We start from the raw sequence: 18,157 nt of genomic DNA, 5'->3' as shown, positions 1-18,157 counted from the left end.
GGATCCTCATAGTCAGCGCGCTGACTATTAAATCTCCTAGTCCACTTTGTCTGGAGCTCTGGCTGGCTCTGGACAAAGCGCGACACCCAGTTCTTGCCAACAGGTGGTGGAGGTGGATCTTGGCCGCGCGCAGCGAGTAGAGCGTCTGCCATTCGTCGCACATCGATAATATGGGGCGGAAAACCGCGCCGGTCAAGGTCTAGGATCCATTGTACGAGAGACTGCTCTTCAATAGGTAGTAGCTTTCTTTTTCTAGCGTTAGCAGTAGCTTGAGGTTGTCTACCTTGAAGGCGGTCATAAAGCGTTGAACGAGGAACATTAAATAGCTGAGCAGCTTTACGTTGACTCTTAATTTGATGTCTTTGAATTGATTGAGATGCAAGACAAAGTCTACCTTGCCTTTGAGGCGATAGAGAGCGTTGTTGTCGCGTCATAGCTGTTGTTGTGTAGAGGGTTAGGTCAAGTTTGGTGGGGTGGCCGGATGACTGGTGTGGCCGGATGACTGGTGGAACACGTTACTGTGTTCCACTAGTAAGCTGCGCACCCCAGTAAGCTGCGCACCCCACCTAACTTGACGCGACTCTCTACGCGATAGCTCTACAACAACATAAGATAATAGAATACAATCTTGTACATAGCTAGTCTATTACTATCTACATTAAGTCCTAGTGTGTCCTTAGATATGGCACTTCGTACACGTTAGTAGTGCGCGCTAACGTCCCTAAGTAGCCTAAGCTTGTTCTACCTCCGCGACCACCCTTTCTGCCTCTATAGCGAGCTGCTGGCCTTGCTAGGCCTGTAGCGCTCCTCCACGAGCTATATATTGACGTCGCTGGTCTCTCCTACGTCGCTGGCGCTGACTAGCTGTACAAAGCTTCCTATTCTCCTCTGCGAGTATAGTCGCTGAGTTCATCGCAAGCTGACAACCTTTAACAAGCTAGCGTATAGCTTGGCTTGTTAGGCTCTGCAACTAGCGGTGAAGGAGGTCCTTTACGTGTTAAGCCTGCTTTTTAAGCTGCACTATCGTACGCGGTGTCTCTGCGGTCCATGCAACGTTGTTGTCTGCTATTGTCCCTAGTGGAGACGGCGTACGGACGACAGTGAGCGACGATAGGACGCGTTCTAGACAGGGAGGGATAAGCCCTGTCGCCTAGAAGCCTGCCTAGATGTTCTGCTGCGTAAGTACTGCTGGCCGGATCCGTGTATAGGCGGTAAGGAAGTCTATCTTGTCAATATAGTAGACGCCTTAGCGAGCTAGCTCCTAGATCTCGTGACCGTACGCTCGCTTGAGCGGGGAAAAGCAGCCCACATTAAGTGGCTAGAGCAGGTGGGAGGTATGGGCTGGCATACAGAGAGTGATGATCTTGTTCTCTGTGCAGTACTGGTCGAACTCAGGCGTGGCGTGGCTGCTATAGCCATCTAGGATAAGAAGCCAGTAGACTCCATGCGTACGAGGCGCTGTATATCTATTAAAGTGCTTTACCCACTCTACGCCGAGCTCATCTGTCGTCCAGCCGTTGTCTGATACAGCGAGCACCCAGTCTATAGGGATGTGGTAGTACCAGCTAGCCTGGTGCTGCTTACCAGACAGGATCACGAACGGTAGAAGACACCAGCCAGACGCGTTGATACACTCGATTGTCGTAACCCAGTCTCTGTTCCCTAGTTGTACTGTGGCTGCCCGACCTACAGTGTCAGAGCTAGTGACCACCTTGGACGTCGCTGCGACGCCTATCATAAAGCCAGTCTCATCAAAGTTGTACGTGTCTGTGTCTAGTATCCCATAGGCCTGGCGCGTCTCCTCTACTAGGTTGAACCACGCTGAGATTGCAACAGGATCCTCACAGAGAGCGCGCTGGCTATAGACCTTCCTGTTCCACTTAGTCTGAAGCTCAGACTGGCTGTTGACAAAGCGCGACACCCAGTTCTTGCCTACAGGTGGAGGAGGTGGATCTTGGCCGCGGGCTGCGAGTAGAGCGTCTGCCATGCGTCGTACATTAATTATATAGGGTAGAAAGCCTCGTCAATCAAGGTCTAGGATCCACTGCACAAGAGACTGCTCTTTAGTAGTTGATAGCTTTCAGTTGACAGAGACTATCTCTGATCGCGGGTGGACACCACGGAGACGCGTCTAGAGAGTAGATTCTAGTACGTCATACGCTCTCGCGAGGGCTTAGATTAATTAGCATAGTTTATTCTAATAGGAGACCATCGCGAGACTTAGTCTACCTTCATGAGATATCACCTTAGGCCGTGGTTGTTAAGTCATGGTCGTTGGCGCAGATAGAGTTGTGAGGATTTGGTGGGGTGCGCAGCTTACTGGGGTGCGCAGCTTACTAGTGGAACACAGTATCACGTGAGTACTGTACCAGGGCAGGTACTACTAGTAGATATTCACATAGCATTTGAGTCATCAAAGCAGACCATTGCTCATCAACGTAGACTGGAAAGCTTGCCAAGGAATTTCAAGTCCAACAGTGCATGTTCCCAGTAACCACACGCGCAATCATTTCAACAACAGCTCAGACAAGCGTCTTCCTCGCTGCCTGGCCCCAAGTCTATAATATTTCAACTCCAACCAATGCGTCTTGTGATCGCTGATAAGAAATAGATCCAAACTCCTCAGGCAAAGTATCAACAGCCGCATGCGCACAAGCACTATCTCCACCCCGCGCTCAATCGGCTGTGACATGAAATCCAATATCAAGAGAATGTGCCCCGGAAAATCAATCTGAACACGATGAACATCACATGACAATGCAGCCACCAGGGCCACTTCGCGCACGCCGACGACGGCCAATACCCGTCACGCCTGCGCCGCCTTCTTCTTCATCGGCGTGCATGAGCTGCGCCTCTCGTGCTCTCCTCCGGCGCCGCCTGGCTCCAGCCCCACCAACACCGGCCTCTTCGTTGAGCATCATCCAGTCAGCCCATTTGCGTTCCAGACGCGCAGCTGCGGCAAAGTCACCCCGCAAGACGCGCTTGGTGTGTTCCTCGACGGTGGGTTGCCAGTTGTGGAAGCACTTGAGCTTGATGATCTCGCGCGGATATGTCGGTGCTTTGGAAGCAGACCGAGAGGAGGGGCGGGTAATCTCTGCATTTCGTGATAGAACCTCACGGACACCAGTCCAAGTAACGTTTGCGCAGTCATAGGCCTCGATGCGAAGACCCACTTCAGGCCGCTCCGAGTGGGCCAGTCCAAGGGCACTCTTGTTACGGTTGCGCAATCCAGAGGCAGCTTCGGCCAGGACAAGGTCAGAGATGCGCGTGTTATCCATCTCCAAGGAGGCAAGGCGAGGACAGGCTTTTAGAACAGGGAGCATGCCAGCATCACCCAAGTTCTCGCAGTATGATATGCAAAGATGCCTCAAATGCGGAGCACATGGGCACTCGGAAAGCGTTTTCAAAAGCTCGTTGGTCAGCGCGTCAATCTCCTCAATGTCCAGGTGGGTAAGGACTGGAACGGTGGGCAGTAAGCTTTTCAGGGCATCGTCGGTCAAACCTCCGCACTTGGAGACCTGGAGACCCTCGAGGAACGGCACGTTGTGGACCAACGTCTTGAGACCCGCATCAGTAATGCTGCGACAGCGGGTGAGGTTCAGGTGCTTGAGCTTCCTGGGTGGTACGATAGGCCGGTCAGTAAGAAGGTCAACTTCTTCATCCACACCTTCAATCAGAGCAGCCAGTGCCTCGTCGCTAAGGCTATCGCAGTTCTTCAAGTCAAGCCTCTCGAGCGTGTTCCGCTTGAACAGCTCGACCATGAGATCGACGTCGTCCCAGCCTCTTACTTCGCCAGCCCGAATGTCTCGCAGCTTCGGGCATCCCTCAACTACCTTCTTGAGCCCTCGGTTGTCAATGTTGTTGCACCACGAGATGTTGAGGACTTCGACCCTGGGACAGTGCCCAGCAAGAATCTTCATGGCTGCGTTAGTCGCGCCCGCAAGACCAGACAGATTGACGTGTACGAGGCGGCTGTTCTGAAGCAAGAAGCAGTGAATCGACGCTCGGTCGATGCGACAACCTTGGAGCGAAAAGTTCTCCAGGTTCTGGCAAGACTCGATGAAGCCGTCCTTGCCCCAGTGTTCCCTCAGCTGGACACAGCCTCGCAAGTTCAGGTCCTTAACGAAAGGACCAGCCGACGTGATGATATTGACCAGAGCGTTGGCCGAAATGTCGCGATAGTACTTGGTCGTATCGAGGTCGCTCCACAGCTGGCCGTCAAAGCACATGTCATGCCACGATTTGGAGACGCGGGAACAGCGCACGACTTCCTTGGGCTCGAGATATCGGAGAATCTGTATGCGGACCTCGGGAGGCACTTGTTCCCAAAAGTTGAAGTTGGCCCTTCTGGGGGCCTTGCGGACGGGGCGCGAAAAGTAGTCGCTCTCGGCCTCTCGGCCATCTCTGGTAAAGGGTCTTCGCGAGGAGGGGAGAGGGACGGACGATGGGGCGTCGGGAGTCTTCATGCGCAGGCGCGCTCTCTCGTCCCAGAAGGGCGTGCCGGGGGGGCTGTTGGCGACTGAGGTCGGGGCTGTCGAGTAGCCGTTGGAGAGTTCGGATGAATATGAACTGGCAAACGAGGTGCCATAGGGCGAGCCCGGCGATGCCAGCGAGACACAGGACATTGAAGCCTTGCCTCCACCCCTCAGACTGTGTGAGCGATGCCTGCCCAGCGTGGCCAGGCTGGGAGAAGAGCCCATGCGCTGGAGGCCCTTGAGGAGGCGCTGTGTTCCCTTCAGCTTGGGCTGTTCCGTGGCCATGGGGTCGGCGGGCGGCGGGCTGGGCGTGGGCATGGGCTGGATGCCATTGTTGTGGTCGACGACGACGGCGTCAATCGAGACTGGATCCATGGCGGAGCGTTGAGATGCAAGCAGACGCTGGCCAGAGGGGCAAGGGCAAGGGGGGGATTGCGCGGTTTTTGATGGGCGAGCGGACGGCGGGATGCAGGCTTGGGGGGGTGTGGGGGGTTGGCATCTGGAAGCACAAGTGGAAAGGGACCCGCCACCGCTGAGGCCTGGCTGCTGCTGCTGCTGCCACCGCCACTAATAATCCTGCTACCACTGCTGCTACTACTATTAGCAGGAAGGCGGGGAAAGATGGCCCATATTATGCGATGCCCGCTGGCCGACGCTTCTGCCGCTGCTTTACTTGGGCTTGCAGGCTGCTTGCTCCTGCACCTGCACTTGCGGCGTCCATGTCTTATCCGGCTTATCGCTGCCCGCCATCCACGCGCCCGATTGGCGGATGCCACGTGCGGGGCCCGGGCCCATCCACATGTCACCAGCGCACCTCCGACGGGACGCATTCTGGTCGTTTGACCAGCAAGCCCACCAGCTGCACGTCGCGTGAGCAGACGACTGCCTGCAAGTCTCTCGTGGTCATGCCACTCTCTGCTGCACCTAGATGGTCGTTGTCTCTGCACCCTCCAATCCCCATCTGACGCCCGCGGTGCTGAGTGCGCTAACCTCAGATCACTCCTCCACCCTGCAGCTGGTGGCGCGTTATGCAGGGACCTTCTATTCTTGGGATGCGGGCACATGTGTCTAGCTCGACATACACTGCATGGGTGGCGATTTGATGAAACAAAGTATTTTGACAAGAGCCGGAGAGAGAGAGAGAGAGAGAGACAGCAAGAGAGCGAAAGAGAGACTACTTACGTGGGCCGCAGTCCTCAATCCACCCCTTTTCCCCGCCTACGCCGCGCTCTCCCTCAAGTACGTCAGGAACCTGCTATGCGTGCCCTTCCAGTTCTCTTCACACTTGCCCTTGACAGTACCCACCAGCAAACGATTTGCTTGAATCTCCACGTCTTCAACTAAGCTCCACTCGCCGTCTTTCATGCCCGTGGCCTTGTCCTCTTCGCTTAGGCCCTCAGTCTTCAAGCACCTCCACGTAGTCCTCTGCGTCAGGCCCATGGGCGCCTTGATAACCCAGAGCACTCCATCGTCTAGATCCGTCATGTGTGCTTCAAACGTCACCGTTGTCCCCCACAGCCCTGCTGGAAGGGCATTCATATGATCCGTTATCTTGTATCGCTTCTCCTTTGGCGCAGAGGGGTCTGACGGTAGGTCTTCATGCGTGTTATATTCTGGATCGAGCTGTCGCTTCTATTAGTACGTGGCATACTTATTATTACGACTTCTGCATACCTGGATAAGCATAACGTGGTTGTGAAGCTGCTCCACGGCTTGCTCAAAGCTTATCGAGCCCGGGAGGTGAGTGACATGGTGAAGCGTCGCCGTGGTGGCTGTTCTGGTCAGCGCAGTGCGTTGCTGTGCGAATAGGGGCCTTACACAACATGATCAAATCTTGTGAAACTGTCTCGATTGCGCAATATGATTCTATTGGAAGCTGGTGCGTGGGCGTGGTGATCTGAATACCTAATTCTCGAGGGTTGGTGGCTCTATGTACTTCAGGACAGATCAAAATAAGGGATGGAAGCCGCAATGTCTAGCTCAGCTATCTGGAAATAAGCCAGACAAAGCAAATAAGACGGGGCAAAGTCCGACATCTGTCAGACGGAGGCAACTCTAGGACATGTTGATGCTCCAATGGTTTCATACGAATAAGCGGCTCGTCTCGACCTGTTTGGACGGCAACTCTGCAACGCTTCGAGGCTTCCAAGGACATGAATCAGGGACCCGTGATACATGTGGTTCTCTGCATGTCAAAGCCCAAGATAAAAGACTGTGAATTACAAGTCGTCGCCCGTGGTAACTCTGTCGCATTGCACCGTGGGCTGCATCGGAACGCGCGGGCATCGAGCTAGACGCGACCGGAGTCCACGGGGGGAAATACTAGTGGATTGACGTACTTAGGCGTTCCTTAGGCCAACCACTACGACTCGCCTATCGCCAGATCCAAAAGCACAGCAAGTACAAATACTGCCAACGCCCTCTGGCTAGAAAGATCTCATCAATCAAGCTTCAATCTTGTAACATGGATAATCTACTCACACACAAAACGCCGACGGGCATGGTCATTGCGCAGGCAGTGGGAATTACTACTAGTGTGTTTTTACTTGGTGAGTTGCCGCCGAGCCATCTGAAAAACCCAAACAAGGCATGACTCTGGCAATCGTGTATTTTGTGAAGAAAGAAGATTAAGAGTAACTGCTGACTCTCGATGTAGGAAGTAATACATGTCTCTCCGTAGTCGGTATACCCGCAGCAATGGAGGCGCCTGCTCCCCTTGCGGTAAAGCAATGGCACAGCGTCTTCACCCGGGGTGGAGCTATTGCTCGACCCCTCGCAATTCTCTCTGCTCTAGCAACAGGATACGTTGCTTATCACCGTACGTCGCTTGCGTAACATGTCCGACTCGTGGAAACCACCCATCAGCTTACTCGTTTCAACAGAAGACACGGGCTCCATGGCTTTTCGCCTCAACCTTGCATCTACCATCCTCCTTCCCAGCATTGTACCTTTTACGCTGCTGGTGATTGCTCCCACGAATGCTAAGCTCATGGCTAAGAAAGACGAGCTTGCGTCTGCGTCGTTGGAAGACCAAGGTATCGAGGCCAATGCTGCAGAGGGTGAAACGGTACATGAGCTGATGGACTGGTGGGCCACACTCAATATGGCAAGGACATTATTGGTGGGAGTTGGCGCCGTGTGTACTGTGCTTGCAGCCGCAAGCAAGAGAGAGGTTGTGAGATTTGGGGGTGCGGCGATCCGGGGCGGAGCAAATAGGATGTAAAGAATGAGCAGGCGATAAATGCTAGAGCAGGTCTGGATATGCTGTTTCTAGCCGTCTCTCATGGTCCCACCACTGTGGTGGAATCTCAGTCCATGCCAGTTGTTGGACGAAAAGAGCAAATTGCAGGTTTGCGTCCTGCCTTGTAAAAAACAGTCATAAAAATATCCATGGATATCATCAAACAACCCAAACAGTACCGGGCAGACAGAGGAGAAGCCTAGGATAAGAGCCATTTCTATGCGTCTCATAAACCATACACAAAGGTAATTCTATCATCTCCCTGTCTGCCAGATCCTGCAGCTTCCTCGAGCCAAGCAGTCAGCCAATCTAGTTGGCTGGCCCATTTTGTTGCAGTGATAGCTCTTTTGAGCCACGGGTACTGCGGCGGCAGTGGCCCTTTGCCTTCGAGCCTCTCTGCTTCAATGTCATCTTCGCTCCAATTCAGCAGCATCTTGGCGCGCATCTCATTTTCCATTTTCAATCGTCGGAAGAACAGCAGGTATCCTATGACGGAGCATATCACACACAGCAGCGTCCACCAGAACGGTATAATGTAGCCATCTTCAGCGTACTTTGGTTTAAAGAGGGCAGCTGATATGACGCCCGCCAGGTTTCCCCACCCATTGATACCAAGAAGCAGGGCGCGCTTGCCGGGTGAAGGTGTGTTGCCAGATATCCAGGCTACAGTGAGCGGAGACGCTACATAAGTACCCGAAAGAAGAACGTTGAGCGCAAGATAGCGAGGTATTGCCCACGACGCGGGTAACAGGACCACAATGACCAGTCCGACAACCATGATGAAAAGGCCGATGAGGATGGGCTTGAGCCGTATACGATGCTTGTCACTGTAGGTAGCAAACACGTACAGGGTGATGGCTCCGCAAAGATGAGGCGGCGTAGTGAGCAGATTGACCAGTGCGGGATTTGCGTCTTTTGTCAGGGGTGCTAGGACAAGAGGAAGGAAAACAGAAAAGGCATAGACGGGCACGGCGGAGAGAATGTTGCATATTAGGATGTGCCAGATTTTAGTGTTGAAGACGGCAGATAATACATCTTGAGGCGTAAGCCCACGGTCGTCGATAAGCTGTGATGCTGTGACACCCGCCACACTCGGGCGCGTCGATGGCTGCAAGAGGCCGCGGGATTCGTCGTCGTACGCGCCCTCGGGATTCTGGTCATCTTTCTGAGTTTCGTCTGGCGTGTTTTGCCTGTCTCTGTCCTGAACAACGCGCGTAGAGGCGTACTGGCGCTCCTTGGGTGCAAGGAACCAGGCCGTCTCTGCGTTATGCGGTAGCCAAAAGTAGCCGGCAAAAGCGACGGCAACCGTGATGCAGCCTTCCAAGAGGAAAAGCACCTGCCATGGCCTCCACGCTGTTTTTGTGTCTGGGCGGTCGGCTTGGAAGTGCGAGAATACGAGGTAGCTAATCAGACCTCCGAGGGCGCCGCCCACGGCTGCCTGGCCATAGAAAAAGGATAGCCGTCGCCCGAACTCGAAGCGCGTGTAGAAGAGCGACAGATAGGTGACGGTGACGGGATAGAAGCCGGCTATGTGCAGCGTTAGCTTGACGTGGTCGCGGGGCGCAGCGGGAAATGCGCCCACGTACCTTCGAGACAGCCGATGAGGATGCGCAGCGTGTACAGCTGCCACGCGTGCCGCACCCACGCGTCAAGAGCGGTACACACTCCCCACAGCAGCATACAGGTAGGCACCCAGCCTACCATGCCATATCTCCTTCCCAAGGCGGCACCGAGTGGCTGTAGGCCGACGAAGAAGGCAAAGAAGAGGGCTACGGCGGTGTTGAGCGCGTCCTTGCCGATGCCAACGTCTTCTGTAAAGTGCGCCGACTCTGCATTTCCAATCTATCCCATGTCAGCGTGTGTTGTTGTTGTTGTTGTTGTTGTCCATGACGGGGTCGCAGAGCGTACGTTGGACTTGTCAAGGGCATTGAACAGGAACAAAAGGGCCAGAAAGGGGAGCAGCAGACAGTCGAGCTTCAAAAGCGTTCTGGTGTGCACCCTCTGATCGACAGCGTGCACGTCTTGGAGTCTGTCGGTGGGCATGGCGCTGGCAGGGGTTTGGGAAGCGTGAGCTTCGGAGAGCTCGTATGCTTGGTTGTCGGCCATACTATCAGGCGCCAAGCTGGAGTGCACACGGAGGCATTGTCACGAGGCTCACCCACGCCGGCTTGACATGCGCCTCATATGCTGCGCGTAGGTAGAGGTTGGGCCATCTTCGCTATGGGGCTCAAGAAACGCATGTACATGTAGGTAAGACGGCGAGCCCCGGCTAAAGGCGAAGGCGATGGCGATTGCGGCCCCGGGGCCCTGGCACTGGTGGTATGTATGTAGTATGTGGTATGACGGCGTGGAGCGGTCACGTGATGCCATCCATAGGATCTGCTTCCCAAAACAGAAGGTGTGCCGTCGTTATCGATAATACATACCACGCCAACCCTCTGCTGGCATCAATGCGCCCAATGGCTTCACATTATGCGCTGCTCGAGCCTGGGAAATGGCCTCGCCCTTCGGACCACCTACTTAGAGGCTGCCATTCTTGCATATTGCCTCACGCACACGCCTCGTCTCGCCATGGACTGACTCGTCACGCACTCGACAATCACGTTTGCCATGCGCTTTGCTGCTGTCCCAAGAGCCGCATTTCGTTACGCATGCTTTCTCTGCTCAAAAGGTCTAGTCGATGCATGTATGAGTACGCGAGAGAGGGGTGCCGTCTCTCTTCGTGCAATGCCATTGAATTGTCTACGAGCACATTCCCACTATTGGTACACAGTCATCCTTGACACACATACACACACACTCTCTCTCTCTCTGTCCCTCTCTCTGTCCGTCACGCGGCCCCTTGGTTTCAGCCTCGGTGGCTTACAACTTGCTGATGAAGAGGCGGGCGGCGAACAGGCGCACGCGCTGGGGCAGGATGTACTTGGAGAAGATGTAGATGAGCGATGGCAGGAGGACAAAGGCCACCGTCGTCTCGTTGACGAAGAAGAAGGGAATGAGCTGGGGCATGGCAGACTTGAGGACCGTCTGGCATAGGTGCATTAGTATCCCGCATGCAGCGCCGTGGGGGGGCCAGTCTCACCATCTGCTGTGGGCTGACTTCGCTCTTCTTGTTCTGGCTCGCGGCGAGGGCAGGACGGGCCAGGGCGGCAGGGCGGACGGCCGTCGGGGCGCGGAAAGCAGCCCTCGCGAAGGGGCGGAGGAAGCGGGCATTCATGATGGGCTATCTGGACTGGTGCGGGTCAGCGCGCGGCTGCGGGGTTCCAATGGGCCGCCTGGAGCTGGCCGAGGGGCAATTGACGCACTGGATCAAGTCTTCGGGGCCCCGGCGAGATGAGCGATGATGGCGTTGCGGGCGGGCGAGGTTTCGTGGTGGTGGTGTTGCTCCTGCTGGTCCGCAAAAGCTCGCACAGCTGCCGCCCCGGAACATGCCGCGTCCGTGCGCCGGGGCTTGGCAACATCGCTTCCCACGGCCAAGGCCATGCTCCCTTCCCTCGCTCCAAACTTGACCTCCTTGCTCACTGCGCGCGCCGCCGACATGGCCACTACAAACGTCTTGATAGTCGGTGTAAGACAGACTGCGCAGCTGCGTCTTCACCTCGACAGGCTGACTTGCTCGTAGAACGGGCCTGTCTGCCGCGCTGTAATCAACGCCCTCCTCACGCTCCAGCCACCGTTCGACGCCTGTAATTACAATCTCTCCGTGCTAACATACCCCTCTCGTACAACCAATCTGCCGCCTCATGTGTCTACAGCCCATGTGCGGCACGTGACTTCAGACTTCACACGGGCTGCCCTGCAGTCGGCATTCGCCGGCCAAGACATCATCCTCAGCACAGTTGCGGGTGGAGACTCGGAGCTGCAGATCCGAGTAGTCGATGCCCTGAGAGCCGTGGGTGTCCGGCGCTTTATCCCTGATGAGTTCAGTCATGACAGTCTAAACAAGCTGCTGCAAACCCGCCTCCCCAAGCATGCTGAACGGGCCAGGGTCATTCATTATCTTGAGAAGATATCACAAGCAGACCCATCCTTTGAATGGGCTGCGATTACAACAGGCTATACACTTGATACCAAGCTCATCAGTGGCGACATGGGCTTGGATCTGCAGTGGCATAGCGCCACGGTCCACGGCACCGGCACAGAGCAGTTTGCAGCATCCAGCCTAGCACGTGTGGGCCAGGTCGTAGCCTGCGTACTGACTCACTGGGAAGGCATCAAGAATCAATACATCTATGCCGCCGGCGCAGTAACATCAGCTAACGAGGTTGTGAAGGCTGTTGAAAAGGCAACTGGTAAAGACTTCACCGTAGGAAACTATCATGTGGAAGAGTGCATCGAGGAAGGCCGCAAGCGGATCCAAAGAGGATATCCCGATTTCCGGCATTGCCCTACTCGAGCGCAGTGTATTTTACGATGAGCATCTGGATGCCTCTGCGCCTTTCCGCACGCACAGCGCGAATGACAAGCTGGGACTTTTGCCCGAACCAATCGACAACATAGTCGCTGGGGCATACCGTGAATTCAAGCACCTCGGCAAGCCAGGCTGCGGGTGCTCAGCATGAAAGCAGTACTCTAAAATTGTACCTCTTTGGCAAACAAAACAAAACGTGATCCATGCACAGTGACGGCTGCCTTTTGCATGCAGACACTAAGCCCTCGACTCGGAACAATGCTCTTGTATCCTTATCTCCAAACTCTGTTCCTTCTTAACAGAAACACGATATACACATGGCGGGCTGCCGATCATGTGCGGGAGCTACCCGAACCATTCCTTGGCTCCACCTTCACACCAGACAAAACATGGTCTTGGTGGCGTCGTACACAAGCTACTTGTTAGCTGATTCCACAACAGCCACTTTGCTTCAAAAGCCTGTCGCAGGTTCCCTCTTTTTTTCCCCTCTCCCCTCACGATCGGTAGGTTGGCTATGGACAGGCTGTCACAGAGGGAGTAGGTGAAGCTGAACGCGCGATCGAGCAGGCTGGGCGACTACATTTTGCAAAACCGCTCAATCAAGCGGCCCAGGCTCCCCGTGTACACCCAATCTACAAAGTTACACGTAGAGTAAGCGCGTCTCAAAGTCCGTTGTCCACGTACATGTATCATGACTTGTCTCTAGAGAGGAAGGGGAAAGAAAGGAAGAGAAGGAAGGAAAAAAAAGGAACACTGCCCCCTCCCCTTCTCACCCCCCACGCAGGCTCCAGCCCCCCACCTATTCCAAACCCTCCAGAAATTGTCACCGAGGCATCATCCCACCCCACGTGCACGACGCATCTACTGGCCCATCATCCATCTCTTACACGTAACCCCCCCGCTTTTTTGCCCAGCCAAACTACCGGGTATTATATCTGTGCTCGCGCACGTCGCGTTTCAGTCGTCTGTTAGTGTCTGGTCTCAGATCCCTCGTCCCGAAACGTGAGGCTGTGTAACGCGAGGGAAGGCGTTTTGACATCGCCAAGGTTGAAGTAAGACCGCTTCTTCCGAGTCGCGTCATGCTTTTCAACCGGCTGGCTAGGGCAGACAGGTAGAAAAAAAATGGGTTTGAGGGGGGCCGAGGGGGGGGGGGAAGGGACGTTGACACAGTGCTCGGGTCTATCCGCTTTCATTGCCGGTCAGCTGGGCGTGCTACTATATGCCGATGGTATTAACTTTCTGTACAAGCTTCCAGCAAACAAGAACAATAATAAGCATAGCTGACAAAGAACGATAGAAGGCGGGGTCGAACGATTACTAAACGCATGCGATTCACAGAAGCAAGTCTATACGATAAACTAGGGGAATCTACCTACGTGCTACAGAGCGTAGCTGTACATGTCGAAAAGAACCAACCAAAACCGATCTACTGAATGCTGGAAGTCATGACTTCGTGACTGCCGCTCTCCAACTCGGCGGATTAAACCGAAGTAACACTATAAAACAAGTACGCTCAGAAATGACGTGGTGAAAATGCGCTACAATGCTTGCTACCAAAAAGACACGACATTACTGCTGGAAACGGGAGGGGTGAAGCGATGCAAGGGAAATACTGTGCGCGATGAAACGTAAAAGTGCAATTCCAGTGACATACGTACCACGGCCTCATATCATACTCGCTATTGAATTCAAGGCCACCGTCGTTGTTCGTATACCGACAAGTTCCGGCTCGCTCACCTGGTGTGAGAGGCTGGGCGAGTACTGATGACTGGGGAAACTTGGTAGGCTTTGTAGTGGGGTTGTGAACATGCCGACGACTTGCTCTTGCCTGGGAGTGTGCTCTAAATGATCATGTGAGGAACTTCCGGTAGGCGTTCGAAGAGACTGCATCGTAGGCGTTGCTGACGAAGGCGTAGGGTATGCCGTGTTGCCTGCATGAGTTGCATTGCAGGGCTGTGGAGTAGATGTGGGCGTAGAGGTTGGCAAAGGTCGGGATGACCCGCTCGGCATTCCATAAGACTGCAAAGAAGAGCTGCCGGGTATCGGCGTGGGAGTGGAATGCCGATGCGAAGTTAGGTCGCCTGGCAGGGACTCATGCTTCATTGGGTACGGCGAAGACGCTGTCGAAGCGGATGAAGCGGCACGCACGCGCCCAGCTTGTGTTTCGCGCCGGCGCTTAGGACCATCCTTGACTTTTGGGTGTGTATGACACTGCGCTTCTTGTTAGAACCATCAAGCTTGGCGTATAGCGGACATGTGCGAGTGGATTGATGGAAAGTGTGGGTCAAGGAAGATGAACGAGCATGGACTCACCTTGTACGCATGCCGGAACCAAGTTGTTCCCTTCTTCTTGTTGCTTACGAGTGCTATCCACTCACCGCAGCTTCCACAGAGTCCCTCCCAGACATCAAGATTGCCTTCTGTGCGGCGAGTGTCCTGTGGGCCCTGGAATGCTGCGCCGGTAGCTGCGCTGACTCCGTGTGTAAAGGACTTGTCGTACCAAAATGCACTGTTCTTCAGGACAAGCCATCGTCCAGGTTTGCAGAGTCCGCACCAGCCTTCGCGTTTGTTGCCATGGCCGCGTACCCAACGTGGCGTGTACAAATCGCCGACAAATCTAAGATCCTGCTCATGTGGGACTAGATCGGGATCCGAGGGGTTCATATCAGACTCTGGCGGGTTTGAGGCTTCCTCATGTAGTGAAGAGTACAAATCCGGTGGGTCTGAGAGGTCGGCAAAGTGAGATGAACAGCCGCCATGACGGTCGGCATTGCTCTGAAGCAGACGGAAGAGGCCTTGCGAGGGTAGTGGTCGAGGCACCTCTAGATGATAGGGTGATTGATCTTGTGTCGGGAAGAATTGCGGGTTATTGGGGTGTGGAGACGTTGTTTGCGAATACAGGACATTTTGTGCCGCCACTCCATAATTGTATGCACTGGGAGGATAGGCCGGCATGGAATGATGGGGGTTTAGCCTCGGGCCGTAAGGTGTGTAGTGAGTCGGGACTTGCGACACGGGGCGCGAGTTGGTAGGTGTTGACGTTGGCGCGTGCCCAGTAGACCACCTCTTGAAACGACTGCTATTGTCGAGCGTGTAGGGCGAGGACCGGACATTGTTGTGCGGCGTGGGTGAGGCCCGTGAGCGACTGCCGCCTCGGACAACGCCGTCATATTGAGGTCGACATGGCGACGCCAGTGGAGAAAGAAGATGACTTGTGCCAGGCTCCGGACGACCCCACGTGTCATACTCGGACGCATATGAAACAGGCTCGGAAGTTCCCATCTCCTCGTAAGCTGCCGAGTCTGGAAGGACACCGCCGGTACTTGACATGGAGAAGGATGACTCTGACAGTCGCCGAGCCGTGTGGGGGTTCATGTTGGCCATGCTGTCGTGTTCCTGCTGCACCATGCCGTTGTACTGGCGCAGATCAATGATGGGGGTGTTCTCGTCATGGCCCATGATGCCATGGCTGAAGTCGGCAACTTCTGGGTCCAATGATGGAAACGACTCGAGCTCTTCGCACACCTTCTGACCCCAAGGACCTGTGATGGTTAGCACTTTAGCCATGGTTGCTCTCAGCAGAAACCTTACTTGTGTCGATGACGCCTGGGAAGAAGTCGGTGGTTGCAAGCGACGTAGGAGCCGCCATGCTGTTGCTGTACATGTCGCTGCTTGTGACAGACGGCTGCGATGTGCTTAGACCTGCTTGTGCCAGGCCCTCTCGGTTGTCTCGTGGGGCAGCATAGTAGGGAGCGTGAGCCTGTGGCATGGCCCATGTGTTGTGTGGTGGCGAGGGTCGAGACATTTGCATTAGGCCTTGAGGCTGTGGTTGTGCCTGTCCCTGTGTGGGAAGACCAGTGTAAGAATACATTGGTTGTGTTCCTGGGACAGGGGAGTTGTGGCCCATGGGGTATTGTCTACCGGGCGGTTGGCGGTATCTGCATGGCCGGTCAGTGTGCCCAGCAATGCGGCGGCAGGCCGGCATGGTTGGAAAGAACGCACTGTTGAACTGTATTGAAGTCCATGTCTAGTTGTGTCGGCTATATACAGCAACCTTGGCGTGATAGGCGGGGATAGGGAAGCTGGATAGGCAAAGCGGTAAGTGAGTGAGTGATTGATTGCAGGGTGTACGGGGGCGAGTGCCGGATGCGCAGGGCTTACATTGGTAGCGAAAGTTGGGGGTGGGTAGTTAAAGGAGTGCGTCGAGAGAGGAGTGGTGAGAGACTATGGGTGACGAAGCGTCGAGGCGAGTCGTTCAAATGAGTGTACGAGAACAAACGTTCCCAACGCAGCCAGCGCGGATGGAGCCCGCTCCAAAAGAAGGAAATGTATACAAAGATAGATGGGGGTAGGGTCCTAAAGAGTGAAGGGCCAAATAGAAGGAACGATGGTTGGAGGGGCTGTTAGACTATATGATGCGTACACGGGCGGGCTTGCAACATCCGAGAGGAACAACAAAGAGCAACGATGTGTGCGATTGACGCAACGGAACCGCTTCGGCTCAGGTTTGAGAGCAGTGTCGCGACGCGCCTTGGCTGCAGGTGATCTGGAACGAACTCAGCAGAAGCGTTCACCCAAAAGAGCGTCTGGCGGGGGGGGGGAGGGTGTAGTGGGCAGAGGACCGCGCGCAAGGCTGCTGGGATTCCAAACGGCGATTAGACGCACTCGGAACGGTCGCACCAGTCATTGTCGCCATGATCCTGCCGGCTCAATCGGAGAGGCTGCGTGCTCGGCTGAGGGCAGTGGGCGTGGGCGTGGCAGCGGGCGCCCCCATGTCCATGTCGACATGGATGGATGGGTGGATGGGTGGATGGGTGGAGGGAGGGAGGGAGGGAGGGAGGCATGCATGGAGCGCTGCCTCGCGCCGCCAGCCCGCGCTGCCCCTCGGCCAGCTGTGCAGTGCAGTCCAGTGCCGTCCATTGCAGCCAGTCCACAGGCTAGCTGGGTGGGCGGGCGACGGCGAGAGGCCGAGCAGCGCAGTTTCAGCGCTGGGCCGAGATGGTGTAGGGCGTCGACTGAGCGAGGCCGTGTGGGAACAATTGTGCAACCTGGCCGTGTATCAACACGGCGACGGGCGACGAGCAGGCCGTTTCATCGCATCCGGACGCCTCTATGCTGCTTCGGGCGCGCGGGCAGCCCGAAGGGGCGGCTGTGGTTGGGGTTGAGCTTCACACGGCCGCCTGTGGCGCGCAGTCGCAGTGGCAGGCGGGCAGCGCGCCGCTGAGTCAGCAGCGCCATCCATGTCGCCCCACGTCTTTTGCCGCGGCGCGACATGGACGAAACACTCCTGACACACGTCCAGGCGCACCTGCGACCCGCTCCACGCTCCACGCGCAACATGTCCCACCCCCATCGCGACCGCCCTCGCCGCTGCCCGTGGTGATTCGCCCGACCGAGTGCGCGCCTGTGTCGTGCAGAGCCCCCTGCTGGCCGAGTACCGGATTCCCTCTGCGACCGCATCATGGCCGGACAGAGCCCTCGATGGACGGGTGACCTGCAGCCTCCGCCGCCCTGCACGCCGTCGCCGCCCTCCCAGTGGCCGTCCAGTCGCGTCGAGCCGAGTCAGCGTGACAAGTGACAGCCGTCGATGGGATGCCACCGCCGACCACCACGGCGCGACAGGTGCACGCCGCCTCCAGCAGCCTCTGCCCCTCGCCTCTCTACGCGACCAGCGCCCGCCTCGCCGGCCAGATCGTATGACCTCTCCGCCGGCACGCCGCCTCTGGTCGGGTCGCTCCCTTACTAGCTCTGGGCTTACCATGGCCGTCTGGAGCCTCCAAGCACCAAGCAGCCTCAATCCGCTACGCATCCTGGGCTGCCACAGGCATGCTTCGGATACTGCCTGCGACGGGCTAGGCGCGACGATGTGCTGCAAGGTGCAGCCTGCATCCCCATCATCAGCATTACAGATTGTGCCCCCCAGAAATTAGTGCCCCTCGGTCACCGGCCAGTTTCCTCCAATGGCGCCACAGCCACTAATTGCGACTCTCTCCTCCCGGCAACTAGCCTGGTCGACTGTTATTCTCGCAA

General features: G+C 55.8%; 7 protein-coding genes across 7 annotated transcripts; 2 read left to right on the top strand and 5 right to left on the bottom strand.

Moving 5' to 3' along the window:
* Positions 1–2,434: 2,434 nt before the first annotated feature.
* SETTUDRAFT_167000 (uncharacterized protein) lies at positions 2,435–4,862 on the bottom strand. The gene has a single exon (XM_008023786.1). The coding sequence runs from the start codon at positions 4,848–4,850 to the stop codon at positions 2,748–2,750; it is 2,103 nt and encodes a 700-aa protein (XP_008021977.1). The 5' UTR covers positions 4,851–4,862; the 3' UTR covers positions 2,435–2,747.
* Positions 4,863–5,693: 831 nt separating this feature from the next.
* On the bottom strand, positions 5,694–6,300 carry SETTUDRAFT_25316 (uncharacterized protein; the record flags this gene model as incomplete). The annotated part of the gene is made up of 3 exons (XM_008023622.1): positions 5,694–6,098; positions 6,150–6,247; positions 6,294–6,300. The coding sequence occupies 3 exons, from the start codon at positions 6,298–6,300 to the stop codon at positions 5,694–5,696; spliced, it is 510 nt and encodes a 169-aa protein (XP_008021813.1).
* A 639-nt stretch (positions 6,301–6,939) lies between these two features.
* On the top strand, positions 6,940–7,698 carry SETTUDRAFT_36697 (uncharacterized protein; the record flags this gene model as incomplete). Its single annotated transcript, XM_008023677.1, has 3 exons — positions 6,940–7,024; positions 7,132–7,293; positions 7,358–7,698. 3 exons carry the CDS (start codon positions 6,940–6,942, stop codon positions 7,696–7,698), a joined length of 588 nt encoding a protein of 195 aa, XP_008021868.1.
* Positions 7,699–7,942: 244 nt separating this feature from the next.
* Positions 7,943–9,822, bottom strand: SETTUDRAFT_158670 (uncharacterized protein; the record flags this gene model as incomplete). The annotated part of the gene is made up of 3 exons (XM_008023785.1): positions 7,943–9,243; positions 9,303–9,558; positions 9,625–9,822. The coding sequence occupies 3 exons, from the start codon at positions 9,820–9,822 to the stop codon at positions 7,943–7,945; spliced, it is 1,755 nt and encodes a 584-aa protein (XP_008021976.1).
* A 576-nt stretch (positions 9,823–10,398) lies between these two features.
* Positions 10,399–11,084, bottom strand: SETTUDRAFT_166997 (uncharacterized protein). Its single transcript, XM_008023784.1, has 3 exons — positions 11,022–11,084; positions 10,799–10,948; positions 10,399–10,743 (listed from the first exon to the last, which is right to left on the bottom strand). The coding sequence occupies exons 2-3, from the start codon at positions 10,931–10,933 to the stop codon at positions 10,579–10,581; spliced, it is 300 nt and encodes a 99-aa protein (XP_008021975.1). The 5' UTR covers positions 10,934–10,948; positions 11,022–11,084; the 3' UTR covers positions 10,399–10,578.
* Positions 11,085–11,254: 170 nt separating this feature from the next.
* On the top strand, positions 11,255–12,278 carry SETTUDRAFT_158668 (uncharacterized protein; the record flags this gene model as incomplete). The annotated part of the gene is made up of 3 exons (XM_008023783.1): positions 11,255–11,284; positions 11,339–12,037; positions 12,081–12,278. The coding sequence occupies 3 exons, from the start codon at positions 11,255–11,257 to the stop codon at positions 12,276–12,278; spliced, it is 927 nt and encodes a 308-aa protein (XP_008021974.1).
* A 1,514-nt stretch (positions 12,279–13,792) lies between these two features.
* SETTUDRAFT_145500 (uncharacterized protein) lies at positions 13,793–16,112 on the bottom strand (the record flags this gene model as incomplete). The annotated part of the gene is made up of 3 exons (XM_008023782.1): positions 13,793–14,338; positions 14,441–15,669; positions 15,719–16,112. The coding sequence occupies 3 exons, from the start codon at positions 16,110–16,112 to the stop codon at positions 13,793–13,795; spliced, it is 2,169 nt and encodes a 722-aa protein (XP_008021973.1).
* Between the last annotated feature and the right edge of the window lie 2,045 nt (positions 16,113–18,157).

This window comes from Exserohilum turcica, assembly GCF_000359705.1.
Source record: "Exserohilum turcica Et28A unplaced genomic scaffold SETTUscaffold_11, whole genome shotgun sequence".
In the NCBI taxonomy this organism is placed as follows: domain Eukaryota; kingdom Fungi; phylum Ascomycota; class Dothideomycetes; order Pleosporales; family Pleosporaceae; genus Exserohilum; species Exserohilum turcicum.
The sequence above is the reverse complement of the archived record's forward strand: the minus strand, read 5'-3'. Positions and strand labels throughout refer to the sequence as shown.

Coding starts and splice junctions, on each gene's coding strand:
- SETTUDRAFT_167000 (XM_008023786.1), bottom strand. CDS start 4,850: ATGGATCCAGTCTCGATTGACGCCGTCGTCGTCGACCACAACAATGGC.
- SETTUDRAFT_166997 (XM_008023784.1), bottom strand. CDS start 10,933: ATGAATGCCCGCTTCCTCCGCCCCTTCGCGAGGGCTGCTTTCCGCGCC. Junction 10,744..10,798: donor AAGTCAGCCCACAGCAGATG/GTGAGACTGGCC, acceptor CACCTATGCCAG/ACGGTCCTCAAGTCTGCCAT.